At 51.7% G+C, this 13,336-nt stretch overlaps 5 protein-coding genes across 5 annotated transcripts; 2 read left to right on the forward strand and 3 right to left on the reverse strand.

The window, feature by feature from the left end:
* Positions 1–1,385: 1,385 nt before the first annotated feature.
* Positions 1,386–2,992, reverse strand: CGGC5_v007021 (putative succinate-semialdehyde dehydrogenase; the record flags this gene model as incomplete). Its single annotated transcript, XM_032019927.1, has 3 exons — positions 1,386–2,388; positions 2,441–2,916; positions 2,969–2,992. 3 exons carry the CDS (start codon positions 2,990–2,992, stop codon positions 1,386–1,388), a joined length of 1,503 nt encoding a protein of 500 aa, XP_031882999.1.
* A 519-nt stretch (positions 2,993–3,511) lies between these two features.
* TRI1-0 (Cytochrome P450 monooxygenase TRI1) lies at positions 3,512–5,302 on the reverse strand (the record flags this gene model as incomplete). The annotated part of the gene is made up of 5 exons (XM_066151784.1): positions 3,512–3,954; positions 4,008–4,610; positions 4,663–4,731; positions 4,786–4,885; positions 4,937–5,302. 5 exons carry the CDS (start codon positions 5,300–5,302, stop codon positions 3,512–3,514), a joined length of 1,581 nt encoding a protein of 526 aa, XP_066008721.1.
* A 3,453-nt stretch (positions 5,303–8,755) lies between these two features.
* On the forward strand, positions 8,756–9,463 carry CGGC5_v007023 (uncharacterized protein; the record flags this gene model as incomplete). The annotated part of the gene is made up of 1 exon (XM_032019929.1): positions 8,756–9,463. The coding sequence occupies one exon, from the start codon at positions 8,756–8,758 to the stop codon at positions 9,461–9,463; it is 708 nt and encodes a 235-aa protein (XP_031882971.1).
* A 763-nt stretch (positions 9,464–10,226) lies between these two features.
* CGGC5_v007024 (uncharacterized protein) lies at positions 10,227–11,367 on the reverse strand (the record flags this gene model as incomplete). The annotated part of the gene is made up of 2 exons (XM_032019930.1): positions 10,227–10,736; positions 10,807–11,367. The coding sequence occupies 2 exons, from the start codon at positions 11,365–11,367 to the stop codon at positions 10,227–10,229; spliced, it is 1,071 nt and encodes a 356-aa protein (XP_031882996.1).
* Positions 11,368–12,085: 718 nt separating this feature from the next.
* Positions 12,086–13,072, forward strand: CGGC5_v007025 (uncharacterized protein; the record flags this gene model as incomplete). Its single annotated transcript, XM_032019931.1, has 2 exons — positions 12,086–12,336; positions 12,394–13,072. The coding sequence occupies 2 exons, from the start codon at positions 12,086–12,088 to the stop codon at positions 13,070–13,072; spliced, it is 930 nt and encodes a 309-aa protein (XP_031883049.1).
* Between the last annotated feature and the right edge of the window lie 264 nt (positions 13,073–13,336).

Raw genomic sequence — 13,336 nt, forward strand, 5'->3', positions numbered from 1 at the left:
CGTCGCCTATGATCCCTGCTAGCCGACTAGAGTTTCGCAAGGTGTCTGTTGCATTTTAGGCGCGGTAAAGAGGGTTGCAATCGGTTGTAATCAAAAACGGGAGACAACGGACGATTGAAATAAATCCCTCTCGTGGCTCTGATGGAAATATTGCAAAGCTTCAAACGGTGGAATAACATAACAGTCTCTCCGTGCGATGCAAGTGTTCCACATTGCAGGAAGGTTGCTTGGTTTTCCAAATAATCGTTCCTGGTATATCCACGACTTTGGACGGTGTTTGAGACATGACGTCGCCGCGATCCGGGCTCGATTGGGGCCACACAGTCCGATGTGAAGTTGTACAACGCCGAATTGCTTCTGGACGGGAGATGCGGCTCAGTTGCGGGACTTTTCTTTGCTTTAAATAGCCTGTCTACAATATCAATGGTACTATTATCTCTCGCTTACCTTCATGAATGCCGACGTGAACCCAATTCCGCCGGCACGTTCGCTAGACCCCCGCCCTGGGGTATCCTCGTCTCAACTCGCATGATTTTTGTCGGATGATAGACCAGGACCAGGTATTCACACGATGCATGATCGACGGCTCAGAAGTGACATCGATCCGAGACACACGGTTGTCAACGTCTCACGGCTTGACTGTTCCGAACAAAAAATGAGTATCAAGTACCGAGCCTCTTTAGTCGCCCACATCCCCGGATTTCCCCAGAATGTTGATTGCTTAGCTGTTGCATTTCACGGCATTCTATCAAAACTTGGGCGAATAACTGCGTTTGCTTTGGAAAGTTGACCGCGACACCAAACACAGGTTTCTTGAGACCATCGTCTCCAAGAGTCCGCCACGCCCGATCGCCGAATTTAACAGAGTGAAAGTCCTCAGTTCAAACCGAAGGCATGCGTCTATCCTATCTTGCCTGTGTTGCCACGCTTGCAGCGGAGGCTGTTGTCGCAGGTATGACCTCTACCATCTAAGTCTTGCGTCTTCGAAAAGCTAACACGCCCACAGCACCAATGAAGGCGGAAGCGCTCCCTCTAACGCTACTCCCCAAGGAGTTTGCCGACTACAACAAACGAAATCAGCCATCAGCGCAACAACTTGCTGCGAACGGTCGTGTCTGCGGGTTGGGTGCCCAACAAGGCGTGTGCGACAACGGACGATGCGGCACCTTCGTCGCTCCGACCGGGTTTACAATAATTCGTGGTGCGGAATCACAATGCGGAGCGGCTACAAAGAAGGCATAATAATCAAGAGGAGAGTGGTGGCGGCATAATATCTTGAAGTCGCGTAATATTATCATTTCGGTTGTATCTATTCCGAACGGACATATCATAGGCATTAGATGAACTCAGGCATCAATCCAACGTCGTTCAACATCCAGACATGTTTAGCAGTGGTCCTCCAACGTCATTGTCACCGTCTTCGAGACCAGGTACTCCTCGATTGCGACATCCTTTCCGGACTCTTTGCCGTATCCCGACAGCTTCATTCCGCCGAACGGAGACTCGGCTGCCGACGAGTTGCCAGTGTTCATCCCGATCATGCCTGCGTCGAGATTCTCCATGAGGCGCCAGGTCCGGTCCATGTTCTTGGTGAAGAAGTAACTGGCGAGACCCATGCTCGTGTCGTTTGCCCACTTCACCACCTCGTCCTCGGTATCGAAGCTGTAGACTCCAAGGACGGGAGCAAAGGTCTCTTCCCGGCTTATCAGCATCGATTGCTTCATGTCGCGCAGAATGGTAGGCTCGTGAAAGTAGCCGGCCTCAAGGCCCACCTCGGTGCCCGCCTTGCCGCCCAGCACCACCTTGGCGCCGGCCTCGACGGCATCTTTGATGTGAGCTTGGGCCTTTGGAATTGCCCGGGGTGTTGTCAGAGGCCCCATTGTCGTACCGTCCTTTGCTCCGTGGCCCATCTTGATGGTCTTGGTGCGCTTGACCAGCTTGTCCAAGAACTCCTCGTATATCTTGGCTTGTACGTAGACTCTGTTCGCTGTGATGCACGCCTGCCCTGCGTGTCTCCACTTCAGTGCAAGCAATGCTTCCAAGGCCTGTTCCTGGTTGCAGTCGTCAAAGATGATGAATGGGCAGTTTCCTCCAAGCTCCAGGGTGACTTTCTTGAGGCCCTCGGAGCAATGCTTGGCGATGAGACTCCCGATGGCGGTAGAGCCGGTGAACGATACCTTCTTGGTTAGAGGGTGTTTGCATAGTGCTTCAGCGACCTCGGGCGTGTTATCGAGAGATGTTGTGATGACGTTGAATACACCAGGACCGAAACCAGCCTGCGTGGCGAGGTTCGCGAGGATGAGGCAGGTGAGTGGAGTCTCTGGGGATGGCTTGGCGATCATAGTACATCCAGCGGCAAAAGCAGCTCCGGCCTTGCGTAGAATCATGCTAACATCCCTTGTAAGCACACGTCTTGAACTATTCCAAAGGATCTGCTCACGCAATGGGGAAATTCCATGGGACCAACGCGACCGTCACACCAATCGGCTGCTTCACCACCAAGACCCTCCTATTAGGCGCAGAAGGAGTTGAGATGTTCCCACGAATGCGTTCAGCCTCCCCAGCGAACCACCAGGTGAAGCCCAGTGCATAGTCAAGTTCTCCCTGGGCCTCCGCTAGAGGCTTTCCGGACTCGTGGGTCAGTACCGTGGCGATGTCATCGCGATTTTCCCGAATCAGTCGGTCCCACTCTAAAAGTTTCTTCGCCCTTGATCGCGGGTTCTCGTAGCGGTATTTCTGAAAGGCCTCGTGCGATGACTTCACCACTGCATCGATGTCGGACTTGTTGAAATCGGGGCTGGAGGCGAAGACTTTGCCTGTTCCTGGATCCTCGATGTCGAATGTTTTCCCCGATGATGCTTTCGTCCAGGAGCCGTGGACGTACGCATCTGTCTTGAGCAGATCAGGGTTTGATAGCTTGAAAACTCATGTCAGCGCAACCTGAGCATCCGGTAAGCTTCGGTCTTACTTTGAAAGGTAAATTCTGAGCCATGTTGACGGTCGTCAATATCGAGCTGTCTCAAATTGAATGAAGGAAATATACATCCTACAATGCGGTCGTCTCGACTGACTTAAAAAGGCCATGCAGCCGATTGTTATATAGCCGATATGGACTTCACCCCTCAACCCCGCATTCGAAGAACCGTCGCACAACGCCTCCGATGACGACACATCCAATGAGCTATACAAAACTTAACCAATGGCGGCGTCTATTAATAATTGATGAACGACTCTTGGGGTAGTTCTTGTTTAGGCCAATGGCGATTCACGAAAATCGTCTTCGTTCGGGAAACCTTGTCCGCCACAACCGATCGGTCGGTCCCGATCGACAATCCTCCCAATATGAAATGCCCAGCACTGGGGAAATAACGTCGACAATACTTCAATTCAATGACCTTCGAGTCTCTTCCACGAGAAACATTCGCTATTACAGCAGCAGAGTTCACTAATACTATGCCAGATTCAACACTACAGCGCTCTATACATCTAAGTTGCTCTACCTTGCATGCATTCAGAACTTCATGTCAACCTCCTCCTCGCGTCTTCTGATCTCCAGCTCCAGCATCGGGTTCAGGACCGGGTTGATGCCAAAATCAACGATCGAAGTATTGGCACCGGCAGGCAGTCTCCACTCATACTGCAGCAAGATGTGGACCAGCGCGATTTTGATCTCGTTGGCAGCGAAGAATCGCCCGGGGCAAGCATGCTTTCCGTGACCGAAGCCGAGGTGCTCTGGGGCTGTGGAGACGAGCTGTGATACGTTCTCCTTGCCAGGCTGCTCACGCATGCGGAGGAAGCGGTAGCCATCCCACTTCTCAGGGTTCTCGTAGACGTTCGCATCGAAGAGTGCGTGCGAGGAGACAGAGACGGAGGTGCCTTTCGGGATAAATGTACCGTCGGAGAGAGTCACATCGCCGACAGCGACGCGCTGCATGCTAGCTGTGTTGGTCATGGCTGATTAGCTGATGGTGTCTCAATGTGTGAGGTTGTAGGACGTATTAGCGTACCAAGCTGTAAAGGTTTCATGCGCTGGCTTTCCTTGACAACACTGTCAAGGAGCTTCATGCTGTACAGAGAAGTCTTCTTCCACCCACCCGCGCTCAGCACATCAATGATCTCATTCCTCAGGGGCTCGATGATTTCAGGGTTGCGGGCAATGTCGACAAGGACCTGGCCTAAGAGGTCAGTGGTAGTGTGGATAGCCACTGTTGAGAAAAACAGCTGGGAAATAGCCGGGTCGTAGTGTTTGCCCTTCGAAGCCGCTTCGAACCAATCGATTGCATCATTAAACTCTGGCGGGGTGCGGCCATCCGCGATAGCGGCGGCCTTAAGTGCGCGGCGCTTCTCGATGATAGGCTTGATGATTTCTGCGGCCTGGACGATTTGAGAGCGAGCTTTTTGGCAGCCGGGCATGAACCAGTGAACAATGGGGCGCATGAACCGAGGCCATTCGCGGAGACGGTCAGCTGCAGAGAAGCCGTTCATGGTATACTCTTTCGTGATAGTAAGCCATTCTTCGTTTCTGCACAATTCTGTTCCCAAGAAGACGCGAGACGAGATTCGGGCGATGAAGTGAAGGATCGTGGGACGCATGGGGATTGCATGCCATTCTGCTTAGTGTCAGCTGTGTTGCTATTTTTATCTATATCAGAAATAGCGTACCCTTGCTGTCTGTGAAGATATCTTTCAGAGCCAGCGAGGTTTCGTCGGCGAGGGGCTCAGTGACCTTTGCTATTCGAGACTTGTCAGTATTGATCATACTGATCGTCGGTTGGAAAGGCTTACCAAGTGCCTTGGTCAGGTCCTTATTGATGACTATCAATGTAATGCTGTCACGAGTTCCCTCGCGGAAGGCGTCAAAGCCTGGGGTCTTGGTCTGAAAGAACTGTTGAGGTCAGCACGCGGACCGGCACGAGAAGCATTCAGGGAGGCTTACCTCCGCAGCGAATTGGGTGAAGCTCAGGTGAGCATGATTTCGAATTTCGTTGGCCATAGAGGGAGGCAACACGATGGTCTCGCCCATGTCGCTAACCAATCGGACCGGCTTGTTAGGGTTGGTCTTGAACCATGAGTACATCATTTCCCTGGCGCCGGCCAGGTATCGCTGCTTGGGCCGGCTGTCAGTGAGCTCAAACTTTCCCTTGGGGTTGATTGAGGGCGTGTTCATCTTGGAACCCTGCATAGAGTACGCAAAGATGATGACCAGGATTGTGGTCAAAAAGTATGACAAGGGCTTCGCGGATCCATCGAGAGTGAGCTTCACGTCTCCCAAGGGAGAGCGAATAGTGTCGGTTGTGTCCATCAGTGGAGGGTCGTCGTTTGGTAGGGCAGTTAGAGGATGAGAAACTCTGAATGATAACTCATCCATTTACTCGTCTGGGGATGTTGACGGGAATGGGCTTATGTATGTTTCGATGGAAAATGTTGTCACCGCCTCAGGCTCTCGGGCTCTGCTTTCGATACTACCCTTGCTCAGGAGCATGCATTCTACGGACAGCTTCTCTTGCCGTCCACCTTCGGTCGGATGCTTAGCATCACCCCCTAAACGTGCGTGGACCCTTGGCCCGAGAGCGAAGGCAGGGCCACGACGTATTTGGGGCTGCGGGGATGAGGGGGCTGTAGATCACACAAGCCAGGTCTACAGATTCTAGATACATGTGCGAGAATTTACCGCAGACCCATATAGCGTCCATTTGGAAAGGGACCACCAGTGTACATACTGAAAGTCATGTCAAACCCTTGCCGGCTCTCGTGACAAGCTGATTCTGAGATGTCTTAGTCTTGGGTCAACTGGCACAGCTTCCGTCAAGACTCTGTTACCGGTAGCGCGGAGAGGGATCCGATCGACAGTGACAATTGTAGTTCGGATCGTGTTGCGGTGAACACTCCAGCCAGCGTACACACCCTCAGGAGCTGCACTGACAGCACCTTTGACAAGACGATGGGTGTGCTCCGTTTTTCGGCAACTCTTACCGCCAGCCCCATGACTGAACGTAATCCGAGGGCAACCATTTGTCCACAGGCTCACACAAGAATACGAAAAATCTCATGCATTACGTCTGTAACCCTTTCCACGCGATTCACAATGCTCAAGGCCGACACGCGTTAGCTCCCCTAGCGCCCATCGGGCCTCCACACGGGATCTCCCCTCCGCCAAGCCGCAGCGAGCCTCAATCTCACAGGCTCGAGGATGGTATCCTTGCCTGGTCTTGAGCCAATCCCACCGGTAAATGTGGTGCCTTTTAGCGGGGCGACCGGGCCGCCGATCGTTGTTGTCTCAGAGGTTCATTCACGATGCCGAGCCTGTTCGTGGTAGGCGGAGGAACTCCGTCCAAAAACTAGGACCGCACCATCCGCTTAATAAGCGGTTGGTCCGGGTGTGATTGGCGTGCCGGATAAGTTTCCGAATATTCCCTGGTCATTTCTTTCTTTTTGGATGGGCTTTGATGGAGATTTTCGCTCACCATGTCAAGGCTAAGCTCTCTGCCCACCGTCGATCACCATCGGGAGCCCACCTGTCGTCGGACAAAACCCATCTCCAATAAGTACTTCTTACTGTCAGATACTCAATGTAGCTAATCTCGCCTTCAAATTGTTGAAAGCACGCACTGGAGTTTAGACCGGAGTTGTCATGAAGTGCTCCGCCTGAACCGAGGCTCGCTGTGGCCCCTGAGCCTGGATGTTGCCATTTCAGTCATGGACGAGCACACGGTCAAGTAGGTAGCCATCAAAGTCTTCTAGCTTTCTACTATCCAGATTGAGTTTTCTCTGCTCTGCGGGGAGCGCTTCCAGATTGCGGCACGGTTAAGGTTTTTTGATCGACATATCTGCCGGAGGGACAGCCAGGCCAGGGGGTCGAGGACTTCGGAGAAATCCCACCTCCCGCAACCACATTTGCCTAGCAACTTTCATCCCGATCGCACGAACTCTTCAATACGGATACGTGCACGAGTCGTCTCGAGCCTGGAGGACGCAGGTGACAGGAAACGCAGTCGGCGCACGGGATAGTTCACCAGCCCGTGATACAAGACGATCCAACGGCCTGCGAGGTGTCCATGCCCCCGAAATGCTTGGTTACTTTGCGTGGATCAATACTAAGAACCAAGGTATCATGAACCGATGAAACCCCATTCGTCATCTACTTGCCCGAATCGTCTCAAAGATGGTTGGGACTACAGTGAAGACAGAATCCAAGATGTTCCGAGATAGGCCATACGTTCGACGTCTTTGGTGGCCTTCACGGTCTGAATAGATGCCTGAGTATAATGTGCTCTCATTGGTCAACTCAGCTCCTAGGTCATTCTACACTTTGGAGGGATTCAAGTTCCCAAGAACCTGCCGAATGCTCAAGGCGGCTATCCTCGGGTTCTCCTTTGCAGTACTACAGGCCCAGGAATTTTGAAATCATTCATTGGACGATACCAAATTTACGGATAATTGAATAGCTCAGCCACATGTTCCAGTTTGGAGCCCAAGCATTAGAGCTCCCTAGACGAATGCGGCACGGCTGGAGGCACGGGAACGCTAGAACAGACAATGTCTCAGGCTCTGGAGGCGGCAGCCGGTAGCCACATGGGCCAGGCCGCTCGTTGTCAGTTCACCAGGTCTCACTTTTGCCCTTGGGTGCTGACGACAGAAGCCGCGGGAATTGCATCTTCTCAAAACGGGCGTCCATTAATCCAGCATTCCTGTACCTTCGTAGTTTGAAGAATGCGTGTCGAAAAGCTTAACGTAAAGGGGTCAGGGTCTTTGACTTTCTCATTCCAGCAATGTTGCTCATCACTCAAACTTGCTCGTCGCTTGCCTCGATGAAGATGTCGTTTCAGCCACGGAGTCGTCATGGTCTCAAGAATTTTGTCTTGCTTCTTGTCGTCGGCTTGTGAAATATGTCGGATCTGCGGGTAATCCCGTCGCGAATAGGATTCCAGCGCAGGATATCCTATGCTCTGAACGAGGCGTATTCGTGGTCGATGTCTTGAACCCTTCAATTAACCCCCATTCCACAGAATGACATGATAATTCGGTTCGAAGCCACGGGTTTCTAAACGCATCTTCATTCGTCGCAATTGCGCGACCTTTTAGGGTTAGAATGTTCGGGAACAGGGACTAGAGGCGGTAGCTGGAGACGGGCCGCGTGTGTGATTTCTCCCCGCGTGCACACGGGAAACATGTGCTTAGAAGATAGCCCACTTCGCGGACGCAAGCCAGTGGCTGAAGTCCGGACTACAAGTTCTGCCTTGAACCAGGACTGGCGGAACAAGAGGCGCTCTATTCTACCCATTCGGTTGCGATTTGCCGTCCAGGATATCGTATGAGGCGATCCTTCATTTCAACCACGGGAAGATAGCGAATTCATGATCTCGAACCCATTCCTGGGACCGAAACATACAAGATGTGGCTGGCTGAAATACCAATCGAACACACCTCCCTCGCCGGATTGCAATGTTTGGGCGTCCTGTCATTCGCATTCTCTGACTGAAGCGCCATTGAGGTGAGTTTTGACGAATCCAGCGACATTGGTTCCTGTGGTTTGTCAGAGCTAGAGGCCATCGATAGCTTCTTCTCGCTCGTACTTATTCTGAAGACAGGCCCTCTCTGATATTCTCCTTCCATATCCTATAAGAAGCAGACTTGTATCCGCATCAAAAGCTCTACCATGACTCTCATCGACTCAATCACAAGCTTACCTTTCCGCAAACCTGCTCAAAGCCCCCAAGAACCTTCAATTTCGTTGACATCAACCTCATCTGACACCATGGCCTCTCTCATTCCCGTCAAGGAGTCCGACATCTCTATTGTCTACAACTCCAACACTCGCGAGCTCGTTCTCGCGGCCAAGGGCGAGATTCCCAAGGTTTTCTTGACCCCTTTCTTCAAGCAGGAGTCCGTCCTCAACACTGGCCTCACCTTCTCTATCCGAGCCTTTGCTGGTGGGTTTCCCCCCCAGAAGGGCGAGAAGTCTTTCGAAATCAAGCATTCGGTGCACATCAACCTGCCCCTGCCGCACTTCAACAACAAGACCGTCCTGATCGAGACCGCCAGCGGCAACTTCAGCGTCGAGATCAAGTACACCGGCTTCGGGCCTGGCCCCGTCGTACGCGGGGACAACGGCAGCGAGGAGGGTACCACCTACCAAGACATCTTGCCTCCTATCAAGCGGTTCCTCCCTGCCGACCAGCCCCTGCGCATCACTGCGAACATTCCCAAGGTCGAGCCCCCCAGTCGTGTTAACATCGAGCCGTCCTACAACCCCGAATTCCTTGAGTTGATTCATTCGACGGTCCAGGAGGGAAGCATTTCCTGGACTTTCAAGTGGAAGAAACTTCCCACTGAGGAGGGCGCGAACCCCCAGCTGATCGACATCACCACTCACCAATACAACGGCCTCGTCGGCCCTGCTGCCCGCAACTACATCACCATTCAGGGCTACGTTGTCCTCTTCGTCGTTTTCGAGAAGAAGTAAGGATAGCCACATCCGACCTCTAAGTGGCTTTTCAATGGAATTCACATGTCTACTTAGGGGTACCGATGTAATTCGTGGCGGAGATGTCGTCGAAGGCGGTTGGCACGTGGTGTGAACCTGGAGTGGATCTTAACTCTTATTCTACAAGTTGGACTCCAACTTGGATCTCGTTATCTATATCAATACATTTCTTTTGTGACAGCCTTTCACTGCTGAGTAAAGTTGTCGGCCAAATACCATGCACTTTAAAGCATTCCATACCGAGGCACCTATTCTGCAGGGTATGACCCTTAAAGATTCGACCCGAATCTGGCAGGATACCTAGTTTTTCCGGGGCTCTTCGAGCCTCAAGGGACACACACACATGTTATCACGATCGAAGCAGCCAGCCCTCATCATAGACCTTATTTCACTACAGATTCTGAAATCTCTACGATTCGGGGGTACATCTATCCAAGTTCCAGTTATATGTACCACGATCCGTATGAATAACGGTTCGAAAACGTGGACATCCCATTCACTCATTTGTAATTCGACGACCTACTTACTGGTCCCCGGAGACGCACATCAGGCAAAACAGCCGTGATTCCCACTCTGAACGATCTGATTGTTAAAAAAAGAACGCTCCCAAGTGATTAGCTGGGTGTCATAGTGTGCCTTCATCCCATCCATCTCGGCAATCTTGCGGATTATTAGTCGAGACTGGTCTATACTTATTATATTTTCTACTGGAACGGACTCTACTTAGAATGGCCACCTACGCCTAGTCTGAGACAGTAAACCTTAGGCTCAATCCCGCATATTCTGGGTCGGCGTCGAACGCAAACCCTCTCGAGCCTCCCCATACCGTGACCTCTGTGATCCTTTTGTTACCAAGGGCAGCCTTGTGCTGTATAAGGAACAATGCTGCACCAGCACCATGGGTGCTGCCAAGGATGGCAAGGCCCTCGTCTGTGTCCATCGAGAGTATGACCCTATCGTTCCATCCCGGTACGAACTGATGTCCCTTGTTGTACAACGCCTGCAAGACAACGTTGAAACTAGGACGGTAGGTGACATTGCTGCGGTAGATGAGCTTGACGTTGCTCGGGTGGATGCCCTTCGCCTGGCAAGCATCGAGCCACTGAAAGTAAACCATATCAGACAGCTGCTCCAGATCAGGAACATCCCCAATGCCGTTCTTCTCTATTTGGAAGCGAGGGCTGAAGTTTCTGTCAAAAATGATAGCGCCCGATCTTGGGTTGAGGACGTTCTGGTAAGAAGCACCCGTTGCCTGTAGGGGGGACGAAGGACATTAGAGGACTAGAGTTTTAGATGGCAAAGTTCGGTGGGCAGTCACTTACAGCTCCAACACTGGTACCGTCACGCTTATAGAAGTTATTCGCGTGCATGTAAGTGGACAGCCCATTCTCTGCCGGGTCGACTGGATAACGTGGGTCCGCGAATGTGATATCCAAAAGGTTTCCGAACCCAGGAGACGTGTCGAACTCTTCGTAATCGTCGGAGTCGGAGTCGAAGCCGGAGTCAGAGCCGGTGTCCTCGGTGCTAAAGGGGGCCCAGGTCATCTGGCGAGTCCATCCCCAGCGTTCAACGGCCCTGGGATCCTGCCACGGCGTGGCGACGGTGACTCCGCTGTTCTGCTGTTTTGCCGCCGAGTCGCTGAGTGGGAAAAGTGACTTGAGGTAGGCTCCTTTCTGAACACGACCATTGTAGTTGCCAGGGAAGTCTGGGAACTGTCCCTGTACTCGCTTGCTGAGAGGCTCGCGCCAGGAGTTGATGTCATTTGTGCTTTCGCCGCCCGTTGTTGGGGTGGGAGAAGCACTGATAACGGTCGCTTGGATGAAAAGGAGTGACAGCAGAAAGCGGAGGCCCTTGGGACCGAGGGAACCAACGGTGCTAACCATTTTGATTTGTTATCGTTGATCGCGTGGCAAAGAAAGGAGCAGGAGGAGAGGGTATGCACTCGAATTTGAATACAGCGGGTCGGTACCTCTTGTAGGTGATGGAGATCCCATTGCATTCAGATTCGCCGGTCAAGGCGACCAACAGAAAACTCCGAAAGGGATGCGAAATTAAGGATTGCGATTAACCTTTCGAGACTTTTTACTCCAGCGATGAACAAACTGGTGTTCGTCCCCGGCGGCGCCGCGGGATCCACCTCACGACGGAATTGCCTAGTGGCCAGTGTGTAACTCAGTCAAGTCGGCATCTATAAATAGGCCGTTCATCCAAAGAGCGACAAAAGCTAGTCACACAACTTTGCGCGCATACATAGACAATTTACTCGGGTTTTCTTTTTTGCCAAGCTATGGTCAATAGATAAATGCAGACACAAGTGAAATTGCAGGGAGCAGACACATGAGTGAACTTATTTCTTCATTATGCACCACAGATGGATTAGCTGATCCACAATCCCGGCGATGCCAACCGATCAAACTCAAAATGATTACCAAATGCTAGGGTTAGGCTCGTAGGATTACTCGCAGCCCACTGGTGTACCTGAATCAACAGATCTATCGTGATCACTTTGGGTATATATTCACTCGCCCAGAGATATTGTTCCAACATTACCCCCTTACGGAATTGTTCTTATCTCCATTCACTTCACCCTCCACAGACGCCATGATTTTGAGAGCTCAGTACCTCCTCACAGTATGCCTTTTCTTTTCAGAGGCTGCCGTGTCAGCTATCCTACCTCGCGACGGCGATGATTACGCCGGACATCCGGAGGTGAACCATGACCAAGTGGCAGCATTCAAACAAGACTCTTCCCCCGGAATAGACGGACGCCTCGAACTCATGTTCAACCCTCTGCTCGTCGTCACAGGAGGTTGTGACCCGTATCCTGCAGTCGATGCCAACGGAGGTCTTGGGTAAGAAAATTCAATTCACCGTTTCATAGTAGATCAAATGCTAATGGTATCTCGCAGGGGTGGCTTGAGACCGACTGGTGGTGGAAGGTCAGGCTGCGGTAATGGCGGCACTGGTCAGGTCTATGCTCGCCGCGGCAGTAGTCACGGTCGTGACGCTATTATTTACAGCTATTACTTCCCAAAGGTTCGATGGGGAAAAGGCGACAACAAGGGACATCGTCATTACTGGGCCAGCGTCGTCGTTTGGATCAACCAATGGAGCTGTGATCCCGAGAAGCCCTCATCATACCGACCAGTGGGGATGTCATACACAACCGACCACGCAACATGGGGCTTCGAACCTATTACCGGTGGCCTGACATCTAAAGCCTCTCCGGAGAGTTCTTCGCCCACGAGTTTCATTGTTCAAATCCACGACAACGCCATGACACCGTTTAAAGACGCTGATATTTCCGCGGCTTCTCAGCGCACACTGATCTCTTGGATGTCACTACCCGTAAAGGCGCGTGAGGCTTTAACTGACGTCAAGTACGAAAAGACCACAGTGCCGTTCACCGACGCCAACATCCAGGCCGCTTTAGACACTGCCTACCAAGAGAGTTTTTACACAGGTTTAAAGGACGGACAGGACTGCAACACCACTATCCCAGACAGTGATGGAGCTGACTTAGATCCTGACGAAAATCCTGAAGATAAAGACCCAGAGGTAATCCCTCTACCCCCTGTAACTATCTAGTTATACGCATCAAAATGAACGCATCAGCATCCTTTCCGTTTGATATGAACCATACATGACAGTCTTAACACGTACTAAGGTAGTCCTAGAACAGCCTTATATTACGACTGGTTATTAAATATAATATAACTAGAGGGCGCTCTTGCAAACTCAGTAGCTAAATCCATCTTCTTTGGACACATGCGCCTAATAAGTCTTTGGGACTTTCTTGTCTTAACTTCGGAAGCGCCTAGATGAGATGCGCATCTCAACCATACGCATAGA

The sequence above is a fragment of the Colletotrichum fructicola genome (assembly GCF_000319635.2).
Source record: "Colletotrichum fructicola Nara gc5 chromosome Unknown KSG_Nara_v1_contig04, whole genome shotgun sequence".
In the NCBI taxonomy this organism is placed as follows: domain Eukaryota; kingdom Fungi; phylum Ascomycota; class Sordariomycetes; order Glomerellales; family Glomerellaceae; genus Colletotrichum; species Colletotrichum fructicola.